This window comes from Dermochelys coriacea, chromosome 3 (assembly GCF_009764565.3).
Source record: "Dermochelys coriacea isolate rDerCor1 chromosome 3, rDerCor1.pri.v4, whole genome shotgun sequence".
Lineage (NCBI taxonomy): Eukaryota > Metazoa > Chordata > Testudines > Dermochelyidae > Dermochelys > Dermochelys coriacea.
Genome location: NC_050070.1, coordinates 113,056,677 through 113,077,536, shown reverse-complemented (window position 1 = coordinate 113,077,536; position 20,860 = coordinate 113,056,677). Strand labels below are relative to the sequence as shown.

The window sequence follows — 20,860 nt, the reverse complement described above, 5'->3', positions numbered from 1 at the left end:
GCTCCAGGCGCTGGCCCCATCCCAAGCACCGGCTTTGCAGCTCTCATTGGCCAGGAACTGTGGCCATTGGGAGCTGTGGGGGCAGCCCGAAGAGGGGGCAGTGGGCAGAGCCGCCTGGCCACACCTCCATGTAGGAGCCGAAGGGGTGGACATGCGGCTGCTTCCAGGAGCTATTTGAGGTAAGGGTTGCCGAGAGCCTGCACCCCTGACCCCCTCCAGTGCCCCAACTCCCTGCCCCAGCCCATATCCCCCTCCCGCCCTCCAAACCCCTCGTTCCCAACCTGGAGCACAATCCTACACCCCAAACCCTTCACGCCCACCCCAGAGTCTGCAGCCCCAACTGGAGCCCTCATCGCCTCCGCACAACCCAACCCCCTGCCTCAGCCCAGAGGCCCCTGCTGCACTCCAAACCCCTAGCCCAAGCTCAGATTCCCCCCTCTGAATACCTCATTTCTGGCCCCATTCCAGAACCCGCACCACCAGTCCAGAGCCCGTACCCCCCTCCCACATTTCAGAACCCGCACTGCCAGTCTGGAGCACCCTCCCCTACTCCAAACCTCTTGGCTCCACCCCCCAGCCTGTAGCCTCCTCCTGCACCCCAAACCCCTCATCCCTGGCCCCACCCCAGAGCCTGCACCCCAGCCGGAGTCCTCATCCCCATCCAACCCCCTGAGCCAGCCTGGTGAAAATGAATGAGTGAGTGAGGGTGAGGAGAGTGAGTGACAGAGGGAGGCGGGGATGGAGTGAGCAGGGGGTGAGGCCTCAGAGGAGGGGTGGGGCAGGGCAAGGGTGTTCAGTTTTGTGCGAGTAGAAAGTTGGCAACCCTACTTAAGATAACTATTAATATTAATTATTTGTATTACTATAGCACATAGATGGACCAGAACTCTGGTTTGCTAGACATTATACAAAAACAGAACAAAAAGGCAATCCTTGTCCAAAGAGTTTACAATCTTAGCAAAATACTAACATGCTAGCAGACTACTGGCTGCTAGGTGCAGGGCATCAAAGAACTTTCTCCCGATGGGCTTAGCATGAATGAAATCACTAAAAGTTCTCTCATTAGCTGGAAGACAAACTTGGCAGAAATAGAACATTATACTCAATTATAAACGTATGCCATGTTACACCTGCCAAAGAGTAGGCCATACTCAGAAGTTCTTTGTGATTATAAAAATATGGAAATAGAAATTTTTTAAATAAAATCTAGTCCTTAAAACCAAAATGTAGAACAGAAAATTAGATGCTCTTTAAAAGGATTTGTTTGTCAAGAGTCCATTGGAAGTTTTAGTAAGTTCCAGTAAGCGTCATTAAAAATTATTTTCATTTGCAAGTGGAGCATTGATAGGCGACATCAAATGGATACACAGCTGCCTGCCTTCAAGTAGACATTCCATATACCCGCCATTACACCCTAGATTCTTACCCATTTTGTGCAAGGTCTATAAGTACCAAATCCTTTTCTAGAAGAACTACCACAGCATATGGTTCCTGAAAATCTAAAAACAGACAAAAAGAAAGATTACATATTAGTCATTTTAGTTCTCCTAACATATAGGCTCAGCAGTCCACACTGCAGGAGATTGCGTACCACACACTTTACTAGCAATAAGCAATAACACCATTAGAGTATGCACAGGTATTCACAAATCTGTATGTTCAAAATTGAGGTTGTAAAGACCTCATCCACCTATCTTCATTTCCTCTCCCTCTCAATTAAATCCATTTTAAAACACTGAGAAAAGGTGGGAAGGAAGGTGTTTTGATCTGCAAAAGCAATATTTTCAGAGAACACCAGTTACTAACAGTAACCTTATTTCCCCTCACAGAATTGATTCCTTGTATCTTCACTGTGTGAGATTAGGAAACAGTAAGTGACCTAATTTACAAAAGGAACTGAAGACTGTTCACCTGAAAGGAGCACCAGTGTGGTACCAGAATCTGAAGCATTAAAAGGCAATTCCAGAATTTTAACTTGGAGTAGGCCAGACATTCTGAGCCACGAATGCCTGCAAACTAGGATTTCTGTGGAGAGCACATGAACCACAATGTTTTAAGTGTGAAATACTTGCTTGGACAGATCTTGTTCTTCCTGGTTGGTCAACTGCACCTCTATCCTTTCAGCCTTTGGCAAAAAGTTTACAGGTAAGACTGAGTGAACAAGATGCAAGTCCCACCACCAAAACATTGAAAATACTGGTCTGCTACAAATATATTGCTAGTACAAGAAGTACTCTTAAATGAACCTTGCTGTGTCTCAATGTCCACCATTGGGACCTCCGAGATACACTTATACCCAAATTTATGGCTAAGAGTTCACAGTAGTTCAGTATCAGCCTACCACCACTCCAAATCCTCATCCAGTAGTAACTATACTAACAGCTATTTTTATTTAATTAATTAACTAACAACCAACAAGATGAGGAAAACAGAAATGAACCAGCAAGTTCAGTGGTTGCTCCAGCTAATGGAAATAGAGGATAGAAGGATATGTGACAGGGGTCTTTTGTAACCATGGTTTAAAACATTTAAATCTGTGGATAACTGACCTAAACACTGAAGGTTTACTGCTTTGAATAACTCTGGGTCTTGAGACATGGCAGGTGACTTCCCAGAGTGGGGATGTCACAAACTTTTCTCCCTTATGAAGTTTCATTTCTTTTTCCAATCGCAAGCCCCAGAACAGGCACAAAAATAATATAATGCTTTCATTTAAAACATCAGTTTGAATATATTGCTGACATGCTTCAACTCCTCATTTTTACAGTGATCTCTATTCTGATCATGTGATATAATATCTAACATTTCAACACTGAAAATTTACCCATTAGATGTATTGACATTCTAATGATCTCCAAAAGGTATTTCTTCAATGGGTACACTGCATTTCTGACAGACAATACAGAGATGTATTCTAATGGCCTGAGCATAGAACATAGTACTAGAAACCAATTTCTAATCCCAGAAGAAACATTGTGCTCTCTCTATCAATTGAGGCAAACTACTTAATCTCTGATGGAGGTTTCCTGCCTGTAAAACATGAATAATTTACTTACCAACCTCATAGGAATGTTACAATAATTAGTAAATATTTACACAATCACTGTAGATTAAAAGGCCTGGGTAAGTGCTAATCATTATTAATATTATTTATAACTGTCTTTGCATTGTAATGCATACAGATGTATTTTATAAATGCTTGTATGAATGCACATTTTAATAAATTGTATTTTTTTTAAAAGGAGAAAACCACATGTAATTACTAATTCTTTTCCAGAACATTATAATTGATGTTGGGGTTTATTATGAAACCTATTTCACCTTTAAAAGAATGCTGAAACAAAACTTGATAGACAATAGCTACAACAGACATTATTGTTCCAGGCCTGTCCCTCACAGAGATATAATAATGAGGCAGAAGCAGTAAGGAGCATTCTGGCAGAGTAAAGCTACAAAGAGAATGGGTAAAAGTATAACCTTTACAGAACCTACCATTAGGGTATGGAGTTTCACAGAGGGTTAGAAAATCAACAATAGAATAATCCATTTCTAGCACAGCAGTGCTTTTCCCATGCATGACTGTTAAACAGGGTCTTCTTCCTACAGTATCATATGACAAGCCTCCCGACAGAATGATGAAAGGCTCCCTGGAAATAAAACAGGCATTTATGACTATGAAAGGTATACTGAAAAGGAAAGTGTGATCAGTTTTCCCACTGCCCCATAATATAAGTTGAAGAGGACACAACTAATGGTAGATACATTTTGAGTAACTGGAAATAGCTGTCCACACGGTGTGTACTTGGTCTGTAACTTTGGCTATTGATGGAGGTCAGAGTTAAGTGCTATAATCTGAGCAACTGAAGGGGAATGGATTGTCAGAAACTAACATTTTTTTTGGTTTTGTTAACACGTACATAACTTTACTTCCTGACACAGGTTTGGGAGAAGAGTTCTCTGCAAAAGACATTGTCTATGTCCTCTCAGTTAATGGCAGAGCCAGTGCAGGATGTGCTGTCAAACATCCAGCTGCATGGACACCCCAAATCAGAGGATCCTATCAGAGATGGGTTGAAATAGTACTATGATGTTTATAACTTAAGTCTCCTTATTGTGGAATTTGGAGTATAAACTACTTTGGACTTACAAAGCTCTATGGTCATAATAGGTTGAGCCCTTTGGAGTAACAGGATGTCTCCTCTTTTATAACTGGCCCGCCTGATATACTTCACAGATGTCCCCTTCTTTCCAATTAACAAAAAACTTTTATCCAATGTACCCCTAAATCTCTACAAAAACTCACCTATTCTGAGTGCTTTATTTATTCTGCCCCATAGCACATCACATAAAGCTCGGATACAGTATATGGATTTGGGTTAGGAATCAGAGAAAAAGTTGCACATTTAATCTTATTAGCAGAGTTCAGGACTCTGATCCAATAGTCATGCAGGGAGCCCCAGATTTGCTAGAACCAGCACTGCTTGGGGGCTGGGGGGGCTAAGAATACTTGCACGCCAGGTTGTTTTTTTGTTTTTTGTTTTTGTGTGTTTTTTTTTTAACTTGCCAGCAAAGACAAGACTTGATATTCTTAATATTTCCTCATAAGAACAGTCATGCTGGGTCAGACCAAAGGTCCATCTAACCCAGTATCCTGTCTTCCAACAGTGGCCAATGCCAGGTACCCCATAGGGAATGAACAGAACAGGTAATCATCAAGTGATCCATCCCGTTGCCCATTTCCGCTTCTGGCAAACAGACTACAGACACCATCCCTGCCTATCCTGGCTAATAGCCATTGATGGACCTATCCTCCATGTACTTATCTAGTTCTTTTTTGAAACCTGTTAAAAATTAAAAGTGTGGGACAGGAAATCAATTAACCAAAATTGTTGTGTTGGAAGTTAGGCTTAATTGGTGGACAAAATAATGAGCAAACGAGCTCTTTTTTGAGGTCCTTAGAGATTTTGGGGGAGAAAAATCTAACCAACTGTTAGCTGAGAGATGAGTGAACCAGAAGAGACAAGCTTCACCATCAAGGCTGCACACCCTCTCCGGGGACCCAAGGATTCACTGTGGCAGTCAGCCCTTTGTTGTCCTAATCCTGAGAGATGTCCAGATGAGACCAAAAGTCAGAGAAAAGAATCCAGAGGAAAGGAATCCTTCACTGGCTCTGGCTAGATCCCAAACACCACCTGGTATGTAAGGCTTTGGTTCCTGCACCATCCCACATCCTTCCTTACTGTGTAATTTTCCTTTCCTACCTTATTTCTTCTCTTTCCTGTCTCTTTCCATTTGTTTTCTGTTTAGTAAGAGTCTGGCTTAGATAGTAAAGACTGTATATTTTGCAACACTACTGTGAACCTGTGACCAAAGAAGCAATTCAAAACAGTGCCCTAAAACAGCCAGATGCAGGTACCAGTTTGCCAGGACTTGGAATGGCTGATCGGAATGTGTGCTGGGCCTATTTCTCTCCAGCAGTGAGGCTGCAAGTCAATCAGCCACAGAGATGGAAGCTCAATTTTTGTTGCACATTTCTTTCCCCTTTTGTGTAAGCTTCTCGTTTTGTTTTCTAGGAGTAGGATCAGACTTTAAGAGTAGCAACAGCATCAGCTCCAGCCCATCTCAACTAACTTCTCTTACCCAAAAGGCCAGTTATCAACATATTTAATACCATCTAAAAAACTTGTTAGAAAAGGTTTTTTTTCTTTCTTCCTCTACTAGCTAAAGGGAATAATATTGTGCAAATAAAAGCCTTGCTTCATACCTTACTTTTTAAAAGCTTTTCCCTCTTTTTCTGTATCTTTAATTCATAGTTCAAAATTTTAATGATGTGTTTGCCATAGGACTAAGCAGGCAGAAGTCGCTGTATTCCAATACCCAAAGCCTTTTATAACTGTTTAATGTTGTGCAGTGACAAAGTCACATTAACATCTTTAACTCTCTGGGCCCAGTTAGTCCCTCAAAATTAATAAACAATAATCAAATCTCAAACCATATGATGTACTGCTGATTACCCCAGTGGTTAAAAAGACATTTTTCTCCCTTCCATATGGCACCATGTGTTGAACTGTGGAGTTAAGTGCTTTAAGTTTCCCTTCTTCCCAAAGTATCATATATGAGAGTATCTCATATATAAGTATCTATATATAGTATATAAGTATCTATCTGAGAGACAGGTCCAGGATACTAGACCTGAAATACTAATGGATCTAATGTGGTAGGGTGATGTTGCTAGCTTATATTCACAAAGTATTTCAAAGTACAGCAATATAACTTAATAAGAAGGAGTAAATACTTTTTTTTCCCCATTCTGTAGAATGGAAATAGAACAGCAATGTTCTCATACAATTATGGAACATCAGGTGCTTAATGTAAGTGATAGAAGGTGAAAGAACTTCATTTTGAATGAAATGGAAATGGACTAATTGACTACATAGTAAGTGAATGTGCAAACAGTATTACTTGAGGCAAAGTTATATATACTACATTGAGATATTAGAGTAAATTACATTTACTGAACAGGCCAATGCTGGCAACAAAAAGTTTGTTACAAATAGAAAATAAAAATATTTAACATTTATTTTTTAATGAAATGCATACATATTTTAGAGTGATTTGAGAATAAAATCAGATATTTAGCATTTTCAAACACGAGAACAATTTTTCCCTTAACTTCAGCACAAGCTTTCCACCTGTATCTGAAAACAGAATATTGTTCATAACTGAATGACACTAACACATTGTTAGGTATGCTAATCCATAAAAATACTGGCAACACTACTAATTTCAGTTTTAGTTAATTTTTTATTGCTTCATTATAACAATTACATAGGTGATTAAAAATCCATTTGGTTGTTCTTTGTTATTTACTTCTTTAAAATATATAGTTAACTCTTAACACAAATATGCAAAGTGGTCTTGAATTATAGAAATATAAAGTAAACCCATTTCTCCAATTATTTTTGTTTTTTTTATTTGAAGTGACACTATCAAACTCACTTTTTAAAAACTTACTGTGGACATCTAAGTTAACTATACTGTAAAAGATGAAAATTTTTTTTTTTTACTATTTCTCAATTTGTTTTCTTGGTGTATTTGACAGTATAATGTTTAGCCAAGTTTCAATGTTTTATTTGTTTGGGCTTTTCACACAGCAACAGGAGAAAAATATTTTGAAGATAAAGTATGATTATAAAACCACAAAAATGGCAGCAAGACCTAAGAGGAAGTATATACCAGAAACTACTTGTAAGCCATTTCTTAAGTGGACATTTTAAATTTTTGAGTTGACAGTGTCCCTTTATTTAAAGGCCCACAACAAAAACTTGAGTATTGTAAAAACACTCAGCTAAATAAATCTACTAACGCTCTCCTGAAGTTGATGATTCAGCTTTTGATGATTGTCTGATTACTTACAATAAAAATGAATAGCTTTTTGAAACAAAGGCAGCTCACCTGATCCAATTCTAGCCATATATCAGTTTTATACTTATCTGGAGATGGTGTAACTATCACGTAAATTAAATTCCTACTGTTTAATTAACTTCTTTATACGACTGAACAAGACAAAGAAATTAGTTCTACTTCATGGAAAAATTGACCCCTTTCCCTTGGGAAAGCAGATTATGGACTTTCCATTAAATTACTGGAAAGTCATTTCACCTATATTACAATATTTTAAATTTTTACACACACACACACACACACACACACTTTTTTCATACCAAATAAGCACAAGTTTACATTTCCTTCAATAAAATTGCAAGAGTGAAACATAGTTGAATACATACCTAGGCAATGGGATACCTTTTTTTTTTTCCTTCTTATTCAACCATCATCAAAATCAGCAGTAATTTTAACACTGGATACAATATGTCCCCGGGAAACATTGAATCACAATAGCTCATGAAAGCTTATGCTCAAATAAATTTGTTAGTCTCTAAGGTGCCAAAAGTACTCCTTTTCTTTTTCCGGATACAGACTAGCATGACTGCTACTCTGAAATCTGTCAATAGATTGATAGCTTCTCTTACTTTAATATGGCCACTGCTCAAGAAGCCATTGCTTGGATCTGCAAAGAGAAAGGCATGGCAACATGCAACTTTTTGACACTTTGAAAAAATCATTGAAATCCAAAAATCCTGGGTTAGGTGCCTAGGCTCCATACACAATGCATAGGTAGAGATAGGTATCTGAAAATGGGATCCACAAAAACCAGCAAGCCAGATAGGATGCTGTGTAGGTTAGTCAAAGAGATGGTGATGAGAGGAGTGTGTCCTAAATCCTGTGCCTCTCCCAGAGTTAGGTACTTAAGTGAGAGCTGCAGGGAGGCACCTATCTTTGTTTGAGATCCACAGCCAGAAATCCTCTCTCTTGTTCTTGCAACAGCACCTTAGATGTCTGCCTCCCTTTGCACAAAACTGCCAGGGTGGGGATAGCTGACAGAAGTGGCCTCCTTTATAACCTTTAGCCCAGTGATTAGAGTACTCACCCAGGTATGGCACTCCCAGTTCAACTCCCGCCTCTGCCTGATGAGGAAAAAGGATTTTAATAGGGGTTTCTCACCTCTCAAGTGAGTGCCAAACCACTGGACTATGGAATATTCTGATATGGGTGTCTCTCAGTCTCTCCTGCTGAAGCCATTCCATTTGTATTAGACAATACATGCTAAATGGGCTAGAGACAGAGAGAGGATGCTTCTATAGTCCAGTTCTGAGCATGCCAAACGGATCAGGCCGCACAGGTGAGACATGTGTTATCCTGCCCATCTTCACCTGGTTTGAGGATTGTACTGAGTCTTAGGCATGAGATAGAGTCTGGACATCTGCCTGAGCTAGCACTATAGGACCAGAGGCAGAAACTAGTTACAGCAATAACTAGGGCCCTACCAAATTCACGGTCCATTTTGGTCAATTAAACTATCATAGGATTTTAAAAATTATAAATTTCATGATTTCAGCTATTTAAATCTGAAATTTCACACAGAGTGGAACTGTAGGGGTCCTGACTCAAAAAAGGAGTTATGGGGTGGTTGCAAGGTTATTGTAGTGGGGGTTACAGTTCTACTACTCTTACTTCTGCACTGCTACAGGCAGCGGCACGGCCTTCAGTGCTGGGCAGCTGGAGAGCAGCGGTTGCTGGCCTGGAACCCAGCTCTGAAGGCAGAGCTGCTGCCAGCAGCACCCTTACTTCTGTGCTGCTGCCTGCAGAGCTGGTCCCTCAGTCAGCAGCCACCACTCTCTGGCCACCCAGCTCTGAAGGCAGCAGCACAGGGGTAAGGGTGGCATGGTATGGTATTGTCACCCTTACTTCTGCACTGATGCTGGGGGGAAACACTGCCTTCAGAACTGAGCGCCGGGCCAAAAGCCACCACTCTCCAGCCACCCAGCTCTGAAGGCAGTGCAGAAGGAAGGGTGGTAATACCACAACCCACCTAAAATAACCTTGTAACCCCCCTGCAACTCCATTTTGGATCAGGATCCCCAGTGTGAGAAACGCTGGTCTCCTCTGTGAAATCTGTATAGTATAGGGTAAAAGCACACAAAAGACAGCATTTCATGGTCCGTGACTTATTTTTCATGGCTGTGAATTTGGTAGGGCCCTAGCAATAAGAAATGCTGAATGAGTTTCGGCACCAATAGGGTTATGAGGAGCTAAGTGAGGGTTTTGTGGATCCACAAAATTTAAGTACCTAAATCCCTTTATAAATCTGGCCCACTGACTATCCTACTACCCCCTGTAAATCCAATCTTCCATTTTTTGGTTAAGATTATTAAAAACATTGTAGCAAGACATCTCTCACATTAGATATTACAGTGATAAGCTCAGTACAAAAATCTATCTAGAATAGAATATAAAATAGCAGTCTCAGAGCTCTGTAACCATGGTCTATGTACCAACCTGGATATGAGTCAGAGAGAATGCAATGGTTGTACTGGTAACTCTCTTCTTGATGATGGAGCAGATATCATTAAATCTATCAGCTGCCTTCTATACAGCTGATCATGAGACTATTTTGACTAGTTAGTGGATCAACATGATTACAACCCTGTCCTTATAGTGTATTCTCAAAAGGCAGTGGTGAGAAACTTTTCCTCTCTGATAGTGTTTGTGTGGAGTTTTGCAGGGGTTTCATCTCGTCTCCTGTCTTGTTCAACATTTATATGGGGCCATTGGGGCGGTTAGTAAGGAGATATGGGCTGTGTTTTTGTATTAAATAATACATATTAATTGGGCTAGAGACAGAGAGAGGATGCCTCTATAGTCCAGTTCTGAGCACGCCTAATGAGGCCACACAGGTGAGACATGTGTTACCCTGTTATGCTGATGACATTCAGCTTTATATCTAGATTTCATCTGACCTAGCCAAAATAGTTAACAGGCACACACTGTGTCTGGATGAAATTGGTAAAGATGAGAGCTAGATGAGTGATGCTTAATACAGGCCGGACTGATCTGATGTTCTGTTTTATTCTAAATAGGTTCTTTTACCATGCTCATTGTCACAGAAACTAAACAACATCCAGTATCACTCATTTAGTAATATGACTAACATCTCACATGTGGTTCGTTCTGTTTCTCATCCTCTCTCTGGGGCAGAACTGTCTGTGTGACAATGTTTTTTCTTAAAATGTTGTCACCTTACAAGCCACTGGCTGAGTGCCAACTGTAACACATATCTGGCCTGACACACTCACTACCCCAACTGACACTATTGTCATAACATGTATATAAAAGGTGTCTTGTAAGGCATCATATGTAAAAAAAAACAGTTACTACACTTCCGTAACTGTTGTTCTTTGATATGTCTTGCACATGTTTCAGGCTTGGTGTGTGCAGCCTATGCAGTAAGAAATTTTCCCATAGTGGTACCAGTTGTGGCTGCTTGAGCGCCTTGTGCAGCACTTTTGTCCCAACATAATGGATCCAACTGCCCCATAGTGTACCCTGTTCCTTCTTGATGGACAAACTCCAATGCAGAGAGGTAGGAGCAGGTGTCATGGAATGGACGTGTGCAACACATCTGGAAGAAACAGCAGGGTCAGTAACCGCTTTTTCTTCTTTGGAGTGATTGCACGTGCCCCACTCTGCTCTTGACGACTCAAGCCATAAAGCATGTGGAGGATTCGGAGTCTGTGTGCACAAGACTGGAATACAAACTCACCCAAATTTAGCATAGTTTCTAGAGTGCTGAGTGATGGCATAATGGGATGTAAACGTGCGGACTGAAAATTGAGCTACCACTCTACAAAATCCGGGATAGGACTTTCACAAGAAACGCTTCCGAGGCTGCTTGTGATCTTGTCAGATGTGCAGGTACTTTGCTTGGTGGGAAAATGCCACTACCAGTTCATAACATACACAAACACAGGCTGCTACCACAACAAAATTCTCTGTGAAGAGTGTGGAAGAACTTTTATTCCTGTCTGTGATGGACATCAATAGTTGAGCTGACATACGGAATTGTTTAGGCCTGGTACGTAGGACACCAAAGCCCTTCTTCCTTGTTCATCTCTGTTGAAGTGCGGAGTCAGGTAAACTGTAGGTAAGGTAAACGGACATCTTAATACAAAAATTAGATTCCATTTTAGAGAGAATTCTTGGATTACGGCGCAGATACACTTTGTCCTTAAAGGCAAGGAGGTTCAGATATCAAAGCACGCAGCTCAACAAAGCTCTGGGCTGGAAGTGATGACTACAAAAAAGCCACCTTCATTGATAGATTAGCAGGAGCTATTGCTAAAGGCTCAAACAGAGGCCCCATAAGCTTTCACAAAACTAGGTCAAGGTCCAAAGGAGGAACAGGTTATCTTATGTGTAGATATAACATTTCCAGGCTTTTCAAAAATCTGATTGACATAGCGCTAGCCAAATACAATATCTTTGTCCATGGGGTGTCAAAGCCGATATTGCTGCCAAGTGGACCTTGATAGAAACTATTTTGCCAAATTTCAATGTTTAGGTACAATAGATAGTCCAGACTATGCTGGATTGAGACGGTACTGGCAAAACCTGAATTGACAAGAGCAAATGAGAACTCACTTACACTTGGAATGTAAGTTGCCTGGTGGAGGACTATCTATTTTTTAGCAAAACATCCCAAAACTGCCTCCAAGCAAGACTCCTCTCTAGAATTTAGCCATGTAGCTCAGGCTGTTAATGAAAGTTCAGGTGGAGCAGCCAACCATGATTCTGCAAAATTCGTCGGAGTCCAAAGGAAGCGATATTAGACACTCCACCAACAGATCCAGGAGATGTGAAGAACCAGTGCTGCTGGGGCAACTAGTATAACTAGCCATTGTCCTGTTTGATCTTTAACTACAATCTGTGAAAGAGTGGAACTGGAGGGAAAAGCTGTAGCAGAGCTTGTTCAACCCAGGATAGTAGGAAAGCATCTGTGAGGGAATATGGACTGCGACCCTGTAGGGAACAAAACTGATGTCATTTACTATTGGTTTTTGTTGTGACTAGATCTCTCTGAGGATTCCCCCACTACTGAAAATGAAATCTGGCTATATCGGAGTGGAGACTCCACTGTGGCGACTTGTAAATGATCTGCCAGCTCATTCTTCACCCATAGAATGTAAGAGGCTTCAAGATTGATTGAACTGGCAATGCAGAAGTCCCAGAGGCAAGCTGCCTCTTCACAAAACAGGGAAGAAAGGGCTTTCTCTGCCAAGCTGAGAAACAACATTGTTCTCATAGATAGCAGCAGCAAACAGGTTGTTTTCCTTTGACCTGAGATAGGAAAGCCTCACAGCCTAAACAGGTAGCCTTTTGCTTCCTGACAGTGATGTGTACAGACAGGTCCTGTGAGGACCATAAATCCTGAGTTTGGAGGGAACCCAACCAAGCGGATATTTATCCATCACAAGGTCAGCGAAGTCTGAGCGTGGACAAAGGGAATGCCTGCACTTACACTGACCAGGTCTGTCCACCAATCTAGAGAAGTCAGAACGTGAGAGGGCACGTTCTGTACATAGTTCAGAGGGTGACGACGTGGCAAATAAATGGAGGCTAGTCAACTTTGAAGAATCCTGAAACGTAATCTGGCATGCTGGGCTATGTATATGCACATAGCCATATTCCCCAGGAGCATCATACAGGTTTTTGCTATTATGACAGGGTGAGCAAGCTGAGATCTGGAACAAGAGATTGAATTGTTTGGAACCATGCCTCTGGAAGAAAAGTTCTAGCATGAGTAGGGTACAGTACTGCTCCTATAAACTCTAGCCTCTGAACTGGAGATAGGATAGATTTTTCTAAATTGACCAGGAGACCTAGAGCCTTGACGGTTGACTGAATGAGACACACACTGAATAGTACCTGAGCCCTGGATCGATGAGGTGGACAAGGCTTTCTTCCAACAACTAGCGGAAGTTTCTAGATCACAGGCCCTGGTTCTCATGGGAGACTTCAATCACCCAGATATCTGCTGGGAGAGCAATACAGTGGTGCACAGACAATCCAGGAAGTTTTTGGAAAGCGTAGGGGACAGTTTCCTGGTGCAAGTGCTGGAGGAACCAACTAGCTCTTCTTGACCTGCTGTTCACAAACCAGGAAGAATTAGTAGGTGAAGCAAAAGTGGATGGGAACCTGGGAGGCAGTGACCATGAGATAGTCGAATTAAGGATCCTGACACAAGGAAGAAAGGAGAGCAGCAGAATACGGACTCCCGACTTCAGAAAAGCAGACTGACTCCCTCAGGGAACTGATGGGCAGGATCCCCTGGGAGAATAACACGAGGGGGAAAGGAGTCCAGGAGAGCTGGCTGTGTTTTAAAAGAAGCCTTATTGAGGGCGCAGGAACAAATCATCCTAATGTGCTGAAAGAATAGTAAATATGGTAGGCAACCAGTGAAATCCTTGCTGATCTTAAACACAAAAAAGAAGCTTACAAGAAGTGGAAGATTGGACAAATGATCAGGGAGGAATATAAAAATATCTCTCAGGCACGCAGGAGTGAAATCAGGAAGGCCAAATCACACTTGGAGTTGCAGCTAGCAAGAGATGTTAAGAGTAACAAGAAGGGTTTCTTCAGGTATGTTAGCAACAAGAAGAAAGTCAAGGGAAGTGTGGGCCCCTTATTGAATGAGGGAGGCAACCTAGTGACAGAGGATGTGGAAAAAGCTAATGTACTCAATGCTTTTTTTGATTCTGTCTTCATGAACAAGGTCAGCTCCCAGACTACTGCACTGGGCAGCACAGCATGGGGAGGAGGTGACCAGCACTCTGTGGGGAAAGAAGTGGTTCAGGACTATTTAGAAAAGCTGGGTGAGCCCAAGTCCATGGGGCCAGATGCACTGCATCCGAGGGTGCTAAAGGAGTTGGCGGATGTGATTGCAGAGCCTTGGCCATTATCTTTGAAAACTCATGGCGATCAGGGGAAGTCCTGGACGACTGGAAAAAGTCTAATGTAGTACCCATCTTTAAAAAAAGGGAAGGAGGAGGATCCGGTGAACTACAGGCCAGTTAACCTCACCTTAGTCCATGGAAAAATCATGGAGCAGGTTCTCAAGGAATCAATTCTAAAGCACTTAGAGGAGAGGAAAGTGATCAGGAACAGTCAGCATGGATTCACCAAGGGAAAGTCATGCCTGACTAGTCTAATTGCCTTCTATGATGAGATAACTGGCTCTGTGGATGAGGAGAAAGCAGTGGACGTGTTATTCCTTGACTTTAGCAAAGCCTTTGATACTGTCTCCCACAGTATTCTTGCCAGCAAGTTAAAGAAGTATGGGCTAGATGAATGGACTAGAAGGTGAATAGAAAGCTGGCTAGATCATTGGGCTCAGTGGGTAGTGATCAATGGCTCCATATCTAGTTGGTAGCTGGTATCAAGCAGAGTGCCCCAAGAGTCAGTCCTGGAGCCGGTTTTGTTCAATATCTTCATTAATGATCTGGAGGATGGCGTGGATTGCACCCTCAGCAAGTTTGCAGATGACACTAAACTGGGAGGAGTGGTAGATACGCTGGAGGGTAGGGATAGGATACAGAGGGCCCTAGATAAATTAGAGGATTGGGCCAAAAGAAATCTGATGAGGTTCAACAAGGACAAGTGCAGAGTCCTGCACTTAGGATAGAAGAATCCCATGCACTGCTACAGATGAGGGACTGAACGGCTAGGCAGCAATTCTGCAGAAAAGGACCTATGGGTTACGGTGGACGAGAAGCCAAGAAGGCTAATGGTATTTTGGGCTGTATAGTAGGGGCATTGCCAGCAGATGAGGGATGTGATCGTTCCCCTCTATTCGACATTGGTGAGGCCTCATCTGGAGTACTGTGTCCAGTTTTGGGCCCCACACTACAAGAAGGATGTGGAAAAATTGGAAAGCGTCCAGCAGAGGGCAACAAAAATGATTAGGGGACTGGAACACATGACTTATGAGGAGAGGCTGAGGGAACTGGGATTGTTTAGACTGCAAAAGAGAAGAATGAGGGGGGATTTGATAGCTGCTTTCAACTACCTGAAGGGGGTTCCAAAGGAGGATGGCTCTAGACTGTTCTCAGTGGTAGCAGATGACAGAACAAGGAATAATGGTCTCAAGTTGCAGTGGGGGAGGTTTAGATTGGATATTAGGAGGGTGGTGAAGCACTGGAATGCGTTACCTAGGGAGGTGGCAGAATCTCCTTCCTTTGAGATTTTTAAGGTCAGGCTTGACAAAACCCGGCTGGGATGATTTAGTTGGGGATTGGTCCTGCTTTGAGCAGGCGGTTGGACTAGATGACCTCCTGAGGTTCCTTCCAACCCTGATATTCTATGATTCTGTGATCTCTTACTAGCCAGACATCCAGGTAAGGATAGATTTGTACTCTTAGTCTCCTCAGAAAGGCAGCTACCACCACCATATATTTTGTGAAAAACCAAGTAGCTGCTGACAGGCCAAAAGGCAGCATGGTGAACTGGTAATGAAAGTGCTTCACTATGAATTTGAGACACTTGTGTGACTTTGATAAATCACCACACCACAGGTTCTTTTTTAAATCAAGGGCTGCATACCAGTCTATAGGATCCAGTGATGGAACAACAGAAGCCAGGGTGACCATGCAAACAAACTGTATTTTTTGAACATCTGTTGAGTTGGTGCAGGTCTAAAATTAGTCTGAGACCTCCTTTTCCTTTCTGGATTAGGAAATAATGGGAATAAAACCTCTTCCCTCTGACATGCTGGGGAACCTCCTCTGTGTTCTCACCAAAAGGAGACTGCATCTCCTGGAGGAGGAACTCCTCCTGAGAGTGGTTCCTAAAGAGGGATGGTGAGAGAAGGAGAGGTAGAAACAAATTGGAGGGTATATCCCACTTCTGGAGTGCTTAAAATCCATTGGTCTAAAGTAATCTGGGACCAAGTACTAAGGAAATAGGAAATACATATGGGAGATGGGATTTGGAAACATGGAAACTGGCATGGCATCCCCAACCGACCCATCAAAATGCCTGTTTAGCACCCCTCGGGAGTCTAGATGGAGTAGGCATTGATGTAGAAGCAGAAGAGAGGTGGTGATCTGCGCCTATAACTAAGGCTAAGATTTTATCTCAGATATTTTTAGTAAAAGTCATAGACAGATCACAGGCAATAAACAAACAAATATATGCATATGAGGTACTTTTTTCCAAGCCCCATAGATATGACATAGATAATGATAAATATATTTTGACCTTCTGTAAAGGCAAGTTTAATAACCTAAGATTTATAAAGTTATAATTTTATTATATTTTTTGTATTAATAGTGAAAGCTCTCCTTTACATTGCACTCTTAGGTGCTATCAGAAGATTAGGTAGCTCCAGCCACCATATTAATTCTGCAGCACCATACCTGCAGAGGGTGAGAACATGAGCACTCCTTTTGATTAGGATTTTGATTATGGATTACTACTGTCATCCATAACTTAATCTTGAGGTGACAAAACTAATGCAATGTGCTCTATGTGAGGCTACACCTTAAAGCCATCCAGAAACTGAAGCAGATGCAAAATATGGCAGCTGCTTGGTAAGTGAACCTGTGTAGCTGGTTCTGAGCTTGTGTATGAGCCTGACAACTTCTGCTATACACATGAACCTTTACCTGTGTTAGACTATGTCTATACTATAGACCTTACAGCAGCACAGCTGTACTGCTGCAGCCGCACCACTGTAAGGTTTCCCGTGTAGCTGCTCTATGCCAACAGGAGAGAGCGTCTGACAATATAGCACTGTCCATACTGGTGCGTCTGTTGGTGAAATTTATGTCAGTCAGGGGGATGTTTTTTTCAACCCCCTGACTGAGAAAAATGCTAATGTAGACATAGCCTTAGTTTTCACACCGCTAAAAAGAAAATGAAAAAAAAATGTACAGTCAAAAAACTTCACCATATTGAAGTTAATTGGTTTTGGTGAAAATGACCAATTTCAAATGGACATTTTACTGTTGTACTGCTACCCACAGAGACTACATACCTCAACATACAATACTATATCTTGATTTGAGCAGCATAACTTATCATATTATAATGAATGTTACATGTTGGTACCTGTAGTTTCTGCAGATTTCACTTCTAAGGTAAATTTGAGGGTAACTGGGCAGTACTTGGCAGGGTTTCTTGTAAACCAAAATAACTATACAGTTGACAACAGTATCCAGGAAATCCATCAAATATATTTCTATCCCACAATTGACTCAACCAGAGGAGGGGGGGGGGGAAAGCAATGGATTTAAGGCATTTAAATGACATAGTAGCTCCAATATGAGAAAAAGGGAGTCACAATAAAATGTGCTGCAACAATGTTGAGGTTAGAAAAAGAATGGTGTCAAAGTAAGAGTATTCCAGGTTTGTATTGCATTACTTTGCATATCGTAGTGAATGAAATAAATCAAAGTTTACTACTAAAAGTAGATCCTAATATTGAAATGACAGTGTAATACAATTATGTTTGCTAATTATGCACTTTGAATAAGAACATGAAATTGAGATATGCAATAATATAAAAATCAAATGTATGATTACATAATTGAGAGCTGTAAACAACCTTTTATGAACCATTTTGGAAATTTAGATGCCTGCCAACCAGGTTGGGTAATTACATTCTGCCTACCTAATTTTCTCTTGTAGTTTCAATTAGAAATAAGTTTTTCACTTTGTGGAATCATTGCTATGAAGGATTACTGGGAGCTGTTAGAAATTTGTGGTTTACCATAGAAGCAGTTGGTTCTACTTCAGAGACAGTTGAAGTGGATCCTTATAAGTTTACATATTAATTTTACAAATGATTTTGGCATCTTTTGCTATAAATCACTATGTAAACCTATGGAATGACACAATATCGTTAAAAATTTAATGTAAACTATTAAAAAGGAATCTAGACTATCTCGTGAAGTTTGGAGCAAGAAAACAACAGTATGACTGAGATCACTGAGTAACCTACACCTACAGGGTGTTTCTGCTGCAGTTTAATGAATCCATATCAGGTAAGCCCACTCCAAAAATAAGGCAAACAAAGACTTTGGTCAAAGCCCCATTGAACATGTAGATGGGTGAAGGACTGGACTATGTGTGGTGCCAGGCCATTACCACTGTATAATTCACTTTTCAGTCTCGGAAGCATTTTTAATCTTTTATTATTGTTATTATTATTATTATTATTATTAAGAGGGTAGAAAAAATGTGGATAAAGGTCCTCATTTAAATTTGGATGAAAGGCCTTCATTTAGGCCCTCTCCTAAAACACACTTCTGCAATGGTCAAAAGGTGCAAAAAGCTAAACTTAAGTTACCTCAACCTCTATACTTCAAGTCTTTTAATCTTAATTATATCTTCAGGGAAGGAACTAAATTTTTGTATTTTGTAGAACCAAACACAGTGTTGGTACTTAACCAAAAAAAATTTACTGAGCTCCTGAGAGGATAAAAGGTGAATGGCAAAGCAAAAAGGAAAGTTGAGTTAAGCCCAGATTTATGTGCCAAATTTCTACATGTATATTGTACCTGGATATTGTAAAATCTGTATAAGTTACTATACACACACATGCATACGACCACAGTAACAATTATAAGCCACAGTGGGATGTGCATTAATAGCTATTCCTGCTTTTCTCTGGTGGTTGAAGTTACAAGGTGCTCCAATAACCTACCGAACATCCATAGCTTATTACTATACAAAAGAAATAAGAAGGTCAGCGTGATGACTAATAAAGCAGACTGCATAACAGAATTCTAATACAGATACTGGTTAACACAAATTTATTACTTAATGGATTGTTTAAAGGGGAATGAAAAGAACCTTTAAGTTTCCCCCAGTCTAGAGCATCAAATAGAGTTCCTTCACAGCTAGACTTCCACGTGGCTGGACTTTACAAAAACGAGACAATACGTTTACAAAGCACACTTCACTTCTCTACAGAGGAAAAAGGACAGTAAACTATCTAAAGTCCTGCATGCCACAGGGGGCTACAACAGTGGTACCCTCAACTCACCTAACAATATTGCTAATCTATCCAAACACACACTTAGCCCGGCAGAAGAGTCTGTCCTATCTTGACAGGTTTCAGAGTAGCAGCCGTGTTAGTCTGTATTCGCAAAAAGAAAAAGGAGTACTTGTGGCACCTTAGAGACTAACAAATTTATTAGAGCATAAGCTTTCGTGAACTACAGCTCACTTCATCGGATGCATTTGGTGGAAAAAACAGAGGGGAGATTGATATAGACACACAGAGAACATGAAACAATGGGTTTATCATACACACTGTAAGGAGAGTGATCACTTAAGATAAGCCATCACCAGCAGCGGGGGGGGGGGGAGGAGGGGAGGAGGAAAACCTTTCATGGTGACAAGCAAGGTAGGCTATTTCTAGCAGTTAACAAGAATATCTGAGGAACAGGGGGGGTAGGGTGGGGTGGGAGGGAGAAATAACTCTGACATTATAACCAAAGGGGCTGACAAAGGAAGTGCTGTAGTCATAATGAACAGGTGGCTGCCAGGCAACACCCCAACACCACATTCTATAAGCCACTATCCTCTGACCCCACTGAGGAATACCAAATGAAACTATACCATCTGCTCAAGAAACTCCCTGCTACAGCACGGAAACAAATCTACACAGACGCAACCCCAGAGCCCTGACCAGGGGTATTCTACCTGGAAACCCTGGACATCCCATCATCTCAGGCATCGGCACTCTTACAGCAGGATTATCTGGCTATTTGGACTCTCTCCTCAGACCCTACGCTAGCAGCACTCCTAGCTATCTTCGAGACACCACTGACTTTCTGAAGAAACTATAATGCATTGGTGATCTTCCTGAAAATACCATCCTGGCCACCATGGATGTAGAAGCTCTTTAAACCAATATTCCACATGAGGATGGACTACAAGCTGTCAACAATAATATCCCTGATGAGGCCATGGCACACCTGTGGCTGAGCTTTGTGACTGTGTCCTCACCCACAACCATTTCAGATTTGGGGACAACTTATACCTTCAAGTCAGTGGCACTGCTATGGGTACCCGCATGGCCCCACAGTATGCCAACATTTTTATGGCTGACTTAGAACACCACTTCCTCTTGTCCCCTAGCGCTGGCTCTACTTTCCCTACATTGATGACATCATCATATGGACCCACGGGAAGCAGGCCCTTGAAGAATTCCACCTGGATTTCAAAATTTCCACCCCACCATCAACCTCAGCCTGGACCAGTCCACAAAAGAGATCCACTTCCTGGACACCACAGTACAAATAACGATGGTCACAAACACCACTCTCTACCGGTAACCTACTGACCGCTATACTTACCTACATGCCTTCAGCTTCCATCCAGACCACCCTACATGATCCATTGTCTACAGCCAAGCCCTAAGATACAACCGAATTTGCTCCAATCCCTCAGA

General features: G+C 41.5%; 1 protein-coding gene across 13 annotated transcripts in view; it reads right to left on the bottom strand.

The window, feature by feature from the left end:
- The window catches only part of STXBP5 (syntaxin binding protein 5), a 180,108-nt gene that overhangs the window by 68,141 nt on the left and 91,107 nt on the right, over positions 1–20,860 (bottom strand). For all 13 annotated transcript variants that reach the window (XR_006280024.1, XM_043511155.1, XM_043511154.1 and 10 more), the window contains 2 exons: positions 3,493–3,647; positions 1,427–1,499 (listed from right to left, as the gene is read on the bottom strand). Coding sequence is in view for 12 of the 13 variants with exons in the window: in XM_043511155.1 (XP_043367090.1) it covers positions 1,427–1,499; positions 3,493–3,647 (228 nt within the window). In the remaining variant the exon portion in view is untranslated. The remainder of the gene's footprint in view (positions 1–1,426; positions 1,500–3,492; positions 3,648–20,860) is intronic.